The sequence below is a fragment of the Opisthocomus hoazin genome, chromosome 17, assembly GCF_030867145.1.
Source record: "Opisthocomus hoazin isolate bOpiHoa1 chromosome 17, bOpiHoa1.hap1, whole genome shotgun sequence".
In the NCBI taxonomy this organism is placed as follows: domain Eukaryota; kingdom Metazoa; phylum Chordata; class Aves; order Opisthocomiformes; family Opisthocomidae; genus Opisthocomus; species Opisthocomus hoazin.
This window is the reverse complement of record NC_134430.1, coordinates 2,756,994-2,769,002: the sequence shown is the minus strand read 5'-3', so window position 1 is coordinate 2,769,002 and position 12,009 is coordinate 2,756,994. Positions and strand designations below refer to the sequence as shown.

At 62.4% G+C, this 12,009-nt stretch overlaps 1 protein-coding gene across 1 annotated transcript; it reads left to right on the top strand.

The window, feature by feature from the left end:
* Window positions 1-391: 391 nt before the first annotated feature.
* On the top strand, window positions 392-9,813 carry TXLNA (taxilin alpha). The gene is made up of 11 exons (XM_075438078.1): window positions 392-606; window positions 1,993-2,144; window positions 3,169-3,507; window positions 4,002-4,093; window positions 5,066-5,236; window positions 5,579-5,773; window positions 5,948-6,067; window positions 6,371-6,445; window positions 6,964-7,056; window positions 7,409-7,504; window positions 8,617-9,813. Exons 2-11 carry the CDS (start codon window positions 2,027-2,029, stop codon window positions 8,965-8,967), a joined length of 1,650 nt encoding a protein of 549 aa, XP_075294193.1. The 5' UTR covers window positions 392-606; window positions 1,993-2,026; the 3' UTR covers window positions 8,968-9,813.
* The last annotated feature ends 2,196 nt before the right edge of the window (window positions 9,814-12,009 follow it).

Here is a 12,009-nt window from a genome sequence, read left to right as displayed (position 1 = left end):
TGAAGTCTCTGGGGCCTGCGGCGTTGCTGGGCCGGCTTCCCCGGGGCGGGGTGGGAGAGGGGGAGGCTCTGCCGTGGCTCCCGTCCTTCACGGGGGGGGGGGGGGGGGGGGGGGCGGGGAACGGACACACGACACCCTCTAGGGTGCCTCAGGCCTGGTTTCCCGCCGCGCCGCGCGGGGCATGCCGGGAGCTGGATGGGCGCGGGGTAGGGCGGGAGTTGCAGTCCCCCGGGTGGCCGCGCGCGCGGGGCATGCCGGGAGCTGTAGTCCGCGGGGGGCCGCCCGCCGCGCTTGCCGCTTCTCCCCGGTCTTTCCCGGCAGGCCCCGCGGCGCCCCGGCGTTGATTGGGCGGTGGCGCGGTCCGGCGCATGCGCAGTGCGCTGCCGCTGGGAGGCCCGGGCCGGAGCCGCTTCCCTCAGCGCGGGGGAGCCGGGCGGGGCGGGCGGACCGGGACCGGCACCGGCGAGCCCGCGCCCGCGGGGAGGGGGCCGCTCCGTCCTCCCCCCTCCACCCCTTCCCTCCGATGTACCGGGGCGCCGCCGCCTGCGCGCTGATTGGCTGAGGAGAGAGAGGGGAGACCTGCGTCAGACCGCTGACGCCACAGGGGTGCGTGCATGACGTCACTGCGGTGCTGGGGGGGCGGAGGGGGCAGGCGCGTGGCGGTGCGTAACGCCTCGGGGGGGGCAGGGGGACGCGCCCCGGGAGGTCGGTGCGGACGGTGGCCGTTAACGGGGGGGGGAGGGCGGGAAGATCAAGAGCGCCCGGGGCGGGGGGGGGAGGGGGAGGGGAATGGGGGGGGGCACCGTGCGCCCGGTTCTGCTGCGTGTGGCCGCGCTGGGCCCTGCCCAGGGCCGTTCCCCGGGGAGGGAGCGAGGGTGGGCTGTGGGCCCGGTCCCTTACCGGCGCCGGTTGGTCCCTTCCCGCACCGCTGCAGCCAGAGGCGGTGTTGGGCTCTGCTCACAGAATCCCGACACGGCGGGGCTGGCAGGGCCCTCTGGGGTCACCCAGCCCAACCCCCTGCCCAAGCAGGGTCACCCAGAGCAGGCTGCACAGCACCGCGTCCAGCAGGGGCTGGAATATCTCCAGAGAAGGAGACTCCACAGCCCCTCTGGGCAGCCTGGGCCAGGGCTCCGTCACCCTCAGAGGGAAGAAGTTCTTCCTCGGGTTCAGCTGGAGCTTCCTCTGCTTCAGTTTGTGCCCGTTGCCCCTTGTCCTGTCGCTGGGCACCACTGCAAAGAGTCTGGCCCCATCCTCCTGACACCCACCCTGCAGATATTTAGAGGCATTTCTAAGGTCCCCTCTCAGCCTTCTCTTCTCCAGGCTGAACAAGCCCAGCTCCCTCAGCCTCTCCTCGTAGGAGAGATGCTCCAGTCCCCTCCTCATCCTCATAGCCCTCTGCTGGACTCTCTCCAGTAGCTCCTCATCTTTCTTGAACTGGGGAGCCCAGCACTGGACACAGCACTGCAGATGGGGCCTCCCCAGGGCAGAGCAGAGGAGGAGGAGAACCTCCCTCGCCCTGCTGGCCACACTGCTCCTAATGCATCCCAGGATCCCATTTGCCTTCTTGGCACCCAGGGCACGCTGCTGGCTCATGGTCTCCGTGTCTCTCTCTGCAGGGAGGGGGTTTCTGCCCCTCCGAGTTGTGAAATCCAGGCGCAAAACGCAGGGGGGGCGAGGGGAAGGGCAGCAGGGCTGGGGGGGTTGTGTCCAGCGGATCAGGAAAACAGCGCGCTGCCCGAGTCGGGAGATGCCGCCGTGCTCTAGGAGGGGCCAGTTCCAGCGCTCCTCGGCTGGCAGGGGAGTTGTCCCGATACGGAGAGCTTTGCGGTGAGGCACAGATCAGCAACGGGATGGTGCTTTCCTCGATGCGGAGCCGCCGGTGGCAGCCTCTGCCAAGAACACGGTCCTGCCTGGTCCGGGTTGATGACTCCTGAAATCCTCCAAACTGTTACTTCTTAAAATTAAGTGCAGTTGCTGTTTCTGTTTCTCCAGGGTTTGTCAAGACTGAGCAGGGAGAAAAGTCGCGATGAAGAACCAAGGCGGGGAGACCAAAGCAGCCCCGCGGCCCACCGCCTCCTCCAAAGCGAGCAGCGGGCTGGTGCTGGGGGAGGGCGACTCGCCGGAGGCCGCGGCACCCCCGGAAGGTGGGGAGACCCCGGGGCTGTGCGGGCAGCAGCGAGGCGCGGGGAGGGCGGGCGTCGAGCCTGGAAAGAGCCGGGGTGTTGCTTCCTCGGTGGGAGGATGGGCCGCTGCATCCAGCTCTCTTCACTTGTGGAAGAGCAGCGGTGATTTCCGGGGCAGAAAATCCCGGTTTCTTCCCGTTTCTGTGCGTGTACCGTTCTGACGTAGTGACCTCCTCCCGACCACAGCGTGGGGTTGATTCTCACCTGAAGATGATGGGTTGTTTGTCGTTGCTTGGACCTTAAGGGTCCCATTCAGAAGGTGTCAGACTGCTCTCTGCTCGGGGCAGCGTTACGCTGAGGGACCTGCCCTGCGACTGGCACTTCATCAGGATTATTCTCTGGAAGACGAAAGCCACGTCTAATCGAGTAGGGGCTTGGTTAAAATTAACCCTGCCTTGTAGTCTGCTGCCCGGTAGGTGTGGGATGTAGCAAATGCAGAGTGTGTAGAGTTAGTTTAATAATGAACTGCTGCAAGTCTCTCGTTTGGAGGAGATTTGGAAGCAAAGAAGCGTGCTGAAGGCTGTGTGCCTGCTCCTTCCCTCAGTGTCTGCTGCTGGGGACACGACACATCGCAGAGCTGCTCTTCTGTACGAGGAGAGAGGCTTAACCTGGGTTTAAATAGCTATTGTAATGTAAAAAAGCCCGGCTCCGGGGATGCTAGCAGGCAGTCCCTGTGAGGGAAAGCTCACACACAACCTGCTTTCGTTAGAGGATTGGGGGGGGGGCGGATTTTTTGCTCTTGACAGATGTCAGGGGCTTGGTCGTGCTCTGGTGCCCAGCAGAGAGGCCGTCAGGAATGCCCCTGCGTTGTCAGGGCAGCTGGCTGGAGACGCGGCCAGAACAAAGCGGCTCGCGTTGCTGGAAGTTTGGCCAGCCCCGCTGCGGTGGGTGCTGGGGAAACCTTCGCTTTGCCGTGTGTTGGTAGAGACCAGAGAATCGGCGGTGAGGGGGAGGTCTCATGCTTTTGTGTTCCCGTCTCCCGCAGCTCCTCTGGCGCAGGAGGACACCAAGTCCTCCCGGCCTGCCATGCGAGACGTCTCCGAAGAGCTGAGCAGGCAGCTTGAGGACATCTTGAACACATACTGTGTGGATGCCAGCCAGGAGGGTCCAGGCGAGGACGGCGGGCAGAGCGAGCCCGCGGAGCCGGAGGAAGCCGAGAAGTGTCGTAGCGAGTCCCCGAGGAACGGGGACCAGGAGACGGGCGGCCCCGAGATGAACGGGGAGAAGGAAAACACGAAGGGGACTGAAGAGTTTCGGCCCAGCGAGGAGTGTGGGGAGCGGGATCAGAAGAAGGCTCAGGAAAAGAAGAAAGCCAAGGGCCTAGGTAAGAGGTTCCCTGCTCTGGTTGTGCTGCCAGCCTGAGAGCTTCAGCGCAGACATCGATTTTCCACTAATTGCTAATTGCCCTTGGGGGAAGAAGTGCCTTGGGTGCGTGGTGCGCGGCGGCGTTTGGGAGCGATACAGCGCTGTGTTCCCTGCGATGGGAGGCAGCGTGCCGAGCGCTGCAAAGGCACCGACTGCTCCGGGGCCACGCGTTTCTCCTCTGCTGGACACGGCTCTCCCTAGCCAGCCCAGTGGTGGTTCCCGCTCTGCAAACCAGGTCTCTCCCCGCCTGCTTCGGCTCTGCACCGCGTGTGTGCGGTGAAACCTGTGGGGCAGAGCCCTGCCAAGGCACTGGAGGTGGCAGCTCCAGCCCAGGGCAGGCACGGCTGTGAGACCTGGTTCGTCTCTCCTGTCTTTGCCCTTACGAACCAGAGCTCTGTGTAAGTGATTTTTATTTTATTTATTTATTTATTTAAATTCTGTGCCTCGTTCCAGGCAAAGAAATCACCTTGCTGATGCAGACGCTGAACACCCTGAGCACGCCAGAGGAGAAGCTAGCAGCACTGTGCAAGAAATACGCTGAGCTGGTGAGTGCTTATGCCTTCGCTCCAGGCTCTGGGGCTGGGGGGAGGACACTGCAGAAGGTGGCTGTGGGTTTCTTTTCTTGATGTTGAGAGGGACAGTCCAGGAAGACACATGTAGCTTTGCAGTGTCCGTTCTGGGATCTCTGCAGCGCTGGATGTCCCAATATCAGAGGATTGGTGTTGCTTGGCCCAGCCAGGCGTTGTCGTTTGCTGAAGTGTAAGCATAGACCGGAGTATTTTTGGCAAATCTGCGTGTGAGAGGCCTTCAGATCTGTTTTCTCTCTGCTTCTCTAACGCGGAAGCTGCATCTCTTGCCCATTGTGTCCTGTGGCCAGGGCTGTTGTGCGGAGCCTGCGCGTCCCGCTCTCCCTGCGGGCAGGGCTGAGCTGTGACTTGGCAGGCGCAGCGGGGACGGAACACCGCGCGGATACGTCGCCTGTCCCCCCCGCTCAGTCGCTGCCCTTCTGCTGATGATTTCCTAGCAAGAGAAGCGTGTTTGGCAGAGTCGCCGTGCTGCTCCGTGTGCACATTCAGCCGCACAGCAGACACAAAGCCTGATGCTACGTTCAGCCAGAGCTAGGAGTTCTAGGCCCAGATGTGCGCTGTGCGCGGAGCCGGTGCAGAGCAGAGGTGTGGGACTGTCTGCGTGTCCGAAGTGGACGTGTTCGGGTGTTCCCTGTGCTCAGAGCTCTGCGCCGTTGGAGCACCACGCGCGTGGAGGTGCTGGATGAATGTGCGAGTCTTTTGGATTCCAGCAGGACAGGGATTCAGGATGGAGAAAGGCCCCGTCCCGGGGACCTCGGGCTCTGTGTCTGTCGTGCTCTGCTCAGAAGGGGCATCTTCTGCGCTGTAAAGCTCTTGTCCTCCTCTCAGAGCACAGAGAGCCCTTCTTTGACCCTGCGTCCTCTCACCGGGGCACAGCCTGTTGCCATGGTCTGTCTTGCTGCATCTGTGCCCTTTGCTCCCCTCTCCTAGCTGGAAGAGCACCGTAACTCCCAAAAGCAGATGAAGATCTTGCAGAAGAAGCAGACGCAGCTGGTGCAAGAGAAGGACCACCTGCAGAGTGAGCACAGCAAGGCCATCCTGGCCCGCAGCAAGCTGGAGAGCCTGTGCCGCGAGCTCCAGAGACACAACCGCACCCTCAAGGCAAGTGTCTCCCGGGCACGGCGCCGAGAGCCGCTTCATCCCCAGCGCTTTGGGTCGCTTCTTGTGGGCCGTTCTGGCAAACCTTGACCAGTGATTGCCCACAGTCTGCCAGCGCTTTGATTCTGCTGTTGCGCCATCGTTACGCGCAGTGCCCAAGTGTTCTGTCAGTGAATATCCCTGGAGAAAGGGAGGGGAAAGGCCCAAAGTCCCTTCCCGAGTGACACAAGCAATAGCGGGAGGCTGGGCGGGTTCAGAGCATCGTGGTTTGGGCAGTTTGCTCCCCTGCCCCCCCAGCGCAGAAGCTGCTGACACGTCCCTGCTGTCTCTGCCCTCCTCACGCAGGAGGAGGGTGTCCAGCGTGCGCGGGAGGAAGAGGAGAAGCGGAAGGAGGTGACATCCCACTTCCAGGTGACGCTGAACGACATCCAGCTCCAGATGGAGCAGCACAACGAGAAGAACTCCAAGCTGCGCCAGGAGAACATGGAGCTGGCAGAGCGGCTCAAGAAGCTCATTGAGCAGTACGAGCTGCGGGAGGAGGTGGGTCGGGGCGGGAGGCCTGGTGCGGGGCTGCTCTGGTGCCCAGCGGAGCGCGTTCCTGCGGTTGGAGGGGAGAAGGGGGGGCCTCTGGGCTCTGGGACCTTCCCCTGGGGTCGCTGCCCAGGCAGCAGGGACTGGGAGCGTGTCGGTGACTGGTGGCATCTCCCTCGACAGCACATTGACAAGGTGTTCAAACACAAGGACCTGCAGCAGCAGCTGGTGGACGCCAAGCTCCAGCAGGCACAGGAGATGCTGAAGGAGGCCGAGGAGAGGCACCAGCGGGAGAAGGACTTTGTAAGTCTTAGAGCGGTCCTCCAGTGGTTGTGAGCGCTTTACCTTTGGCCTTGTCCCTCTGTGGAAGCTCGTTACCACCGGATCCCTGAGTGCAGAGCCCAGATCGGGTCAGGCCGTCCCAGGCCCACTGCGTGCCCAGCAGTGACCGCTCCCCAGCGGCTACGGGGGCAAGGCTGGAGCTCTGCTCTGCACTTTGTGTTTCTCCCAGCCCGCTCCCACCTCCAGGCCAAGCGCCAGCCATGCCCGGGCCTGCTGAGAGCCTTGCCTTGTGGCAGCCAGGTAACTGCTCTTGCTCTTCCCTAGCTGCTGAAGGAAGCTGTGGAGTCGCAGAGGATGTGTGAGCTGATGAAGCAGCAGGAGACCCACCTCAAGCAGCAGGTGAGTTACCCGTTCTCTGTTCTCAGCCTGGTTGTTTGGGTTTTTTCCTTCCTCCCTCAGTGGGAACCACACCAAGTTCCATAATCTGGAAAACACAGGGCCAGGATTGCTGCTCGGTTTGGTGTTGGTGAGCCCGTGCCAGCACGGGGCGAGCTGAGACTTCCTTCTGCCTCTGGGAGAGAGGGGCCTTGGTTTTCCCCAGCACATTTCCCAGGACTGGGAGCAGTCGTGTGGTCATACCCTGCTGAATCAGACCCAGCAAATACCTCCTGCCAAGGCCAGGAGATGTTTGCAGAACACATCCATCTCTGAGGATGTTTCCCTAAAAAAGAATTTTTCCACGTTCTGCAGTCCCCACTGCTAGCAGAGCAGCTCCACGCTGCCGGTTTGTTTGTTGTGAAGTCCAGTCGCAAGGTAACGGGCTCCGTTCTTGGCTGACGTCCCCCCTCGCCTGGGGAGAGCCGTCAGGAGGTGCCGTGGTGAGCAGCGAGGAGCCGTAACCCTCTCTCTCCCCGCAGCTGGCTCTCTACACAGAGAAGTTTGAAGAATTCCAGAACACCCTTTCCAAAAGCAGTGAAGTGTTCACGACATTTAAACAGGAGATGGAGAAGGTGGGTAATGCTTTTGCTGCCCCGCAGAGCTCGCGTGGGTGGAGGCACTGCCTGTCTGTCTCTCCTCGATGTTCCGCGAGCTGGAAGAGCCGCAGCTCTGTAGGTTTGTTTAGCTTTGCTGGTATTAAAATCAGCCATCAGCGCTGCCCTGTCTCCTGGTTTGTTGCTGCCTGGTCAGTGTTTGCCCCTGGTGACGCTGACCGGAGCGCGGCAAGGAGACGTTTCCAGAGAGCAGAACCTTGCTGTCTGCGCTGGGATGGCGGGTGCCCGTTTGAGGACACCTGAGGTGTGACTGCCTGCAGCGCTCTGCCTGTGGCTTATTTGTTCCCTTTCTGTCACCGCGATTCCGTAGATGACTAAGAAGATCAAGAAGCTGGAGAAAGAGACCACGATGTACCGCTCTCGCTGGGAGAGCAGCAACAAGGCCCTGCTGGAGATGGCTGAAGAGGTGAGGAGGCTCTGGCCCTGCTGTGCGCGGGCAGGCAGCTGGAGCAGCGCGGTGGTGTGCTGTGGGGCGCTGGGCTGGAGAGGAGGGGGTGTAGGGCAGCTCCTGTCTCACTGCAGGCAGGCTTTGGGGGGGGGTGTTGTTATTTTCCCTTCAGCTTGATTTCCTGTGTGTGGTGGTAGGAGCCTGTGGAGAGGGACCTGGGTGTCCTGGTGGACGACAGGTTGACCATGAGCCAGCAGCATGCCCTGGGTGCCAAGAAGGCCAATGGTCTCCTGGGGTGCATTCAGAGGAGTGTGGCCAGCAGGACGAGGGAGGTTCTCCTCCCCCTCTGCTCTGCCCTGGGGAGGCCCCATCTGCAGTGCTGTGTCCAGTTCTGGGCTCCCCAGTTCAAGAAAGACGAGGAGCTACTGGAGAGAGTCCAGCGGAGGGCTATGAGGATGAGGAGGGGACTGGAACATCTCTCCTGCGAGGAGAGGCTGAGGGAGCTGGGCTTGTTCAGCCTGGAGAAGAGAAGGCTGAGAGGGGACCTAATAAATGTTTATAAATATCTGCAGGGTGGGGGTCAGGAGGACGGGGCCAGACTCTTTCCAGTGGTGCCCAGCGACAGGACAAGGGGCAACGGGCACAAACTGAAGCAGAGGAAGCTCCAGCTGAACCCGAGGAAGAACTTCTTCCCTCTGAGGGTGATGGAGCCCTGGCCCAGGCTGCCCAGAGGGGCTGTGGAGTCTCCTTCTCTGGAGATATTCCAGCCCCGGCTGGCCGCGGTGCTGTGCAGCCTGCTCTGGGTGACCCTGCTTGGGCAGGGGGTTGGGCTGGGTGACCCCAGAGGGCCCTTCCAGCCCCGACCGTTCTGTGATTCTGTGAGCCCTCTGCCACGTGGCAGAAGCGATGGGTAATTGGCGCAGGGGAGATGTCAGATATTCTCAGCGGCGCTTGGCCTCTGTGGGGGCAAAGGACGAAGGAAGCCGTGACGATAGCATTGGGTCCTTTGAGTGCCAGATGTTTGCTTGATCACAAGTATCTTCCCTGTGAGCTTCCCTCCGAGGTTTCATCTCTCTCCCTGCCTCTCGGTCCCCGTTGTGGTAGATCCTGAACTGCCTCTCTCTTTGCAGAAAACCCTTCGGGACAAAGAATTAGAGGGGCTCCAGGTGAAAATCCAGCGCTTGGAGAAACTCTGCCGAGCCCTGCAAACGGAGCGCAACGACCTCAACAAGAAGGTGCAGGACCTGTGTGCCCACACGCCCCGGGCAGACACGGACCTGTTGGAGCCTTTGAAGGACCCATCTCGGGAGGGCGGCGAGGCGGCGGCGGGAGCTGCTCCGGCAGAGCCGCGCCTGGCTGAGGATTGCCTTCACTCGGGAAAGCCGGCGCACAGCCCGGATGCTGCGGAGAGCCTGGGAGAACTGAGCACAGGAGCCGTGGGGCAGAGCGGGACTGAGGAAGGCACGCAGGGCGCCGACTGAGCCCCCGGGGCGGCAGGCAGACGTAGGGTGAGGGAGGGTAACGTCCGTGTTTCCGTAGACTCGATCTGATGCCCCTCTCCTGGGCCTTGGACAGGCGCGAGAGGACAGCCCTCCTGGGATTTGAGATTTCCTAGCTTAGGTTTTTGGAGGGTTTTTAAAATTTTTTATATATATATATATATATATATGATATATATATGATATATAAAATATGTGGGGGGCAACGTACACCTTATATATGGATATACCTAAAAACTAGGATGACCCAGCTCCCTGCGTATGCGTGAATAACTAATATATGGAGACTCCGCTGATCGTCCCTTTCGCTAAAAGACCTTGTCGTTGGCGGGCTGCGACTCCCCTAAAACCGAGCGCAGCTCAGGAAAGCAGCGGCGTGGATCCGCCCTGGCCCGTGGCACCGGGACAGCCGGACGCGGCGCCGCCTTCACCGCGACTCCCGCATCGCGTGAAAGCAACACGCGCTGAGCAGGGGAGAAGCGAAGCGTCTCCCGGCGCCGGATTCTCCCTCCCTCCTCGGCGTCAGGCAGGAGGGAGCTCCCGGACGTGCTCTTCTTCTCTTGTGCCCCGGCTGGCCGCTCTCCCGTGCGCGAGCTCAGCAAACGAGGGCGAAAGAGGCCGTTTCCCCTCCTCGCTGTGGGTTTGGGGTGTTGAACGGGGACGAAAAGCAGCAGAGAAACGGGGAGTGCCTGGTTCACCCAGGCCTCCCGCGGGGCCTTTGCTCTTCCCAGAACCTGCCGATGTCTCGATAGCCTTATGATTCACAGTTGCCTCTTTGCTATACGCACATGTGCACAAGTGTATTAAACAGTTAATCCAAAGGTCTAACTCCCAAGTGTTCTGCACAAGCGCGTGTGACCGGTTGTGCAAGGGGATGGGGAGGTTCCACTGCAGCTCCTCGGGGCGGTCGCGGAGGCGTCCACGGAGCCGGGGCTCCGGGAGTGTAAAACCCACGTCTGCTCTGTGACGCTGCCGAAGCCGCATCGCCGGGACCAGCGCGAGACCGTGCTGTGGGCTGGAGCCCCCACAGTGCCAGAGCCCCTCCAGTCCGGCCATGCTGGTGCCGTTGCAGCCCTCCCTTTCTCCTTTCTCTCTCTGCTTTCTCAGAAGCATCTCCCGAGAGCCGCTGTGTCTGGGAGCGTCCCCACGGCCTCTGCCCCCAGGGTGAAGCGCTCGCCCGAAGGACCCTGTTGTGCTGGGAGAGTGTTTGTGGCCAGACGTGGGGTCTGCTGGCACAGGGCTTGGGGGATTTCTCCTTGGCTTCTCCAGACTCTCTCTTTTCGCTGTTCTTTTGGGAGACCTCTGCTTGCTTGGAAGCCTCTTTGCCGCAGCTTCTCTTTGCGACAGACTTTGTGTTCAGCATTGCCTGCCTTTTGCTTGGCGCTGAAGCGCGGTGGCCGGAGCCGTTCCTCGCAGCGGACGTGTTCAGCGGAACCGCTCTGGTTTCTCATCTGGCAATGTGGCTGCTCTTGTGTCCCTGCCATCGTACGGTGCCCTGCGGAGGAGCTGCCCACGGGAGCTGCTGCCGCATCCCCCTCCTCCACGGGGACTCCAGCGAGTTCAGGTCTAACGAACGTGTCTGCAGCAGAGACGGGGACTCACGAGTCTCTGCAGAGCCACAGTCCTGGGATGTGGCCCCGGCGCTCAGCGTGGCTTTGTCTTGCAGCCCCTCGCTGTCACCGTTGATTCCTTAAGCACAGGGACACGTTCTCCTCCGGAAGGAGCCAGCGGGAGCCCCTGAGTGCGCGAATGTAGCTCTGGCCTGGTGGCAGCACCCCCTTCCCAGCAGCTGGGTTGAGCGAGGGCTGCAGCCGGGCGCTGGACTTCTCTTCCCACTCTTCCAGTAAAAGAAAAACATCTTAGGAAGTCAACAACCTCCCTCCGTTTTTTTTCTTTTCCCTGTCGCGGTACAGATAACCTCTGCGGGGGTGTTGTGTGTTTCTTCGCATCCAACAGAACTGTGCCCACCCTCGCCGCGGGTGCTGCTGCCTCGGGTGTTTCTCGCTCACTGGGCCACGTTCAGGATGGGAGATTTGGGGCACTGGGCCGTGGGGCGGGAGCGGGGAGTCCACATCAGCCCCTGCCGGGGGCCCTGGCCCTGCGTTCCCTGGGGGGCCGGGAGGGACCCGCTGCTGCAGCCGGGACGGGGTTGGGGGACAGTCGGGTGGGTCTGTGCCTGGGACCCCCGGCACAGGGCCTCTCGCGTGCAGCTCTCCCTCCCCGTGAGCCGGGGCGGCTGCCACGCGCCGCGTGCTGCGTCCGAGCCCGCTGCCCTGCGGGTCCTGGTGCTGGGGGCACCAAGCCCCCAGCCGCAGCGGCACCGCAGGGGCCAAGGTCGGCTTAAAGTCCTGCAAGGACTGAAGTAAGGAGCCCCGTCCTGCGCTGCGTACGCTGGGGGATGGGACTTGCCCAGTCTCGTTCCTGCAGGGAAGCCCAAGCCTGGGGACGCCAGGGGGGCTTGGGGTAAACCTGGGCATGGCTGACAGGGGTGGCAGGGGGTGACCCCAGGTCTGCTGGGCGCTCCTGGGCGGCCGGTGGGAGCGGACCCCATCGCCCAGGCCAGGCCCTCGCTGTGCCAGCACGGCCGCTGCCCCTGCTCCAGCTCTGGACCATGGGCCAGATCCTGCCCTCTCCCCGTGCCCACTGCTGGGGCAGCCGGTGTCGGGCAGTGCCCCCACCCTGGGGACACGCCGGAGGAGCTTCCCTTTCCCTTTCAGTGCAAATCCCGGCCTCGGGGCTGCGGGGCCTGGTGTCTGGCAGGGCTCGGGGACGAGGCCAGGGCGGCAGTGCAGGTCAGTGCCCCCACGATTGGCCCTAGGGGGGCTGGGCTGGTGCCCCGGGAGTGAGGGGTCCTCCCGCCACCCCTGCCCCGCTCTCGCTGAGGGCGCCGGGCTCGCTCGGTCCTGGCACCAGGGGCCAAAATCATCCTTTCTGCAGCGCCGGGGAAGATGCCAACAGCCGAGCTGCTCCTTGGGCCATGGCTCCACGCCGCCGTGGTGGTGATGGCGGTGGTGGCGGTGGTGG

Excerpts from the sequence above, each read along its gene's own strand:
- TXLNA (XM_075438078.1), top strand. The coding sequence starts at position 2,027 with ATGAAGAACCAAGGCGGGGAGACCAAAGCAGCCCCGCGGCCCACCGCC. Across the intron at positions 4,094-5,065 it reads GCAAGAAATACGCTGAGCTG|CTGGAAGAGCACCGTAACTC; the intron begins GTGAGTGCTTAT and ends CCCCTCTCCTAG. Across the intron at positions 7,505-8,616 it reads TGCTGGAGATGGCTGAAGAG|AAAACCCTTCGGGACAAAGA; the intron begins GTGAGGAGGCTC and ends CTCTCTTTGCAG.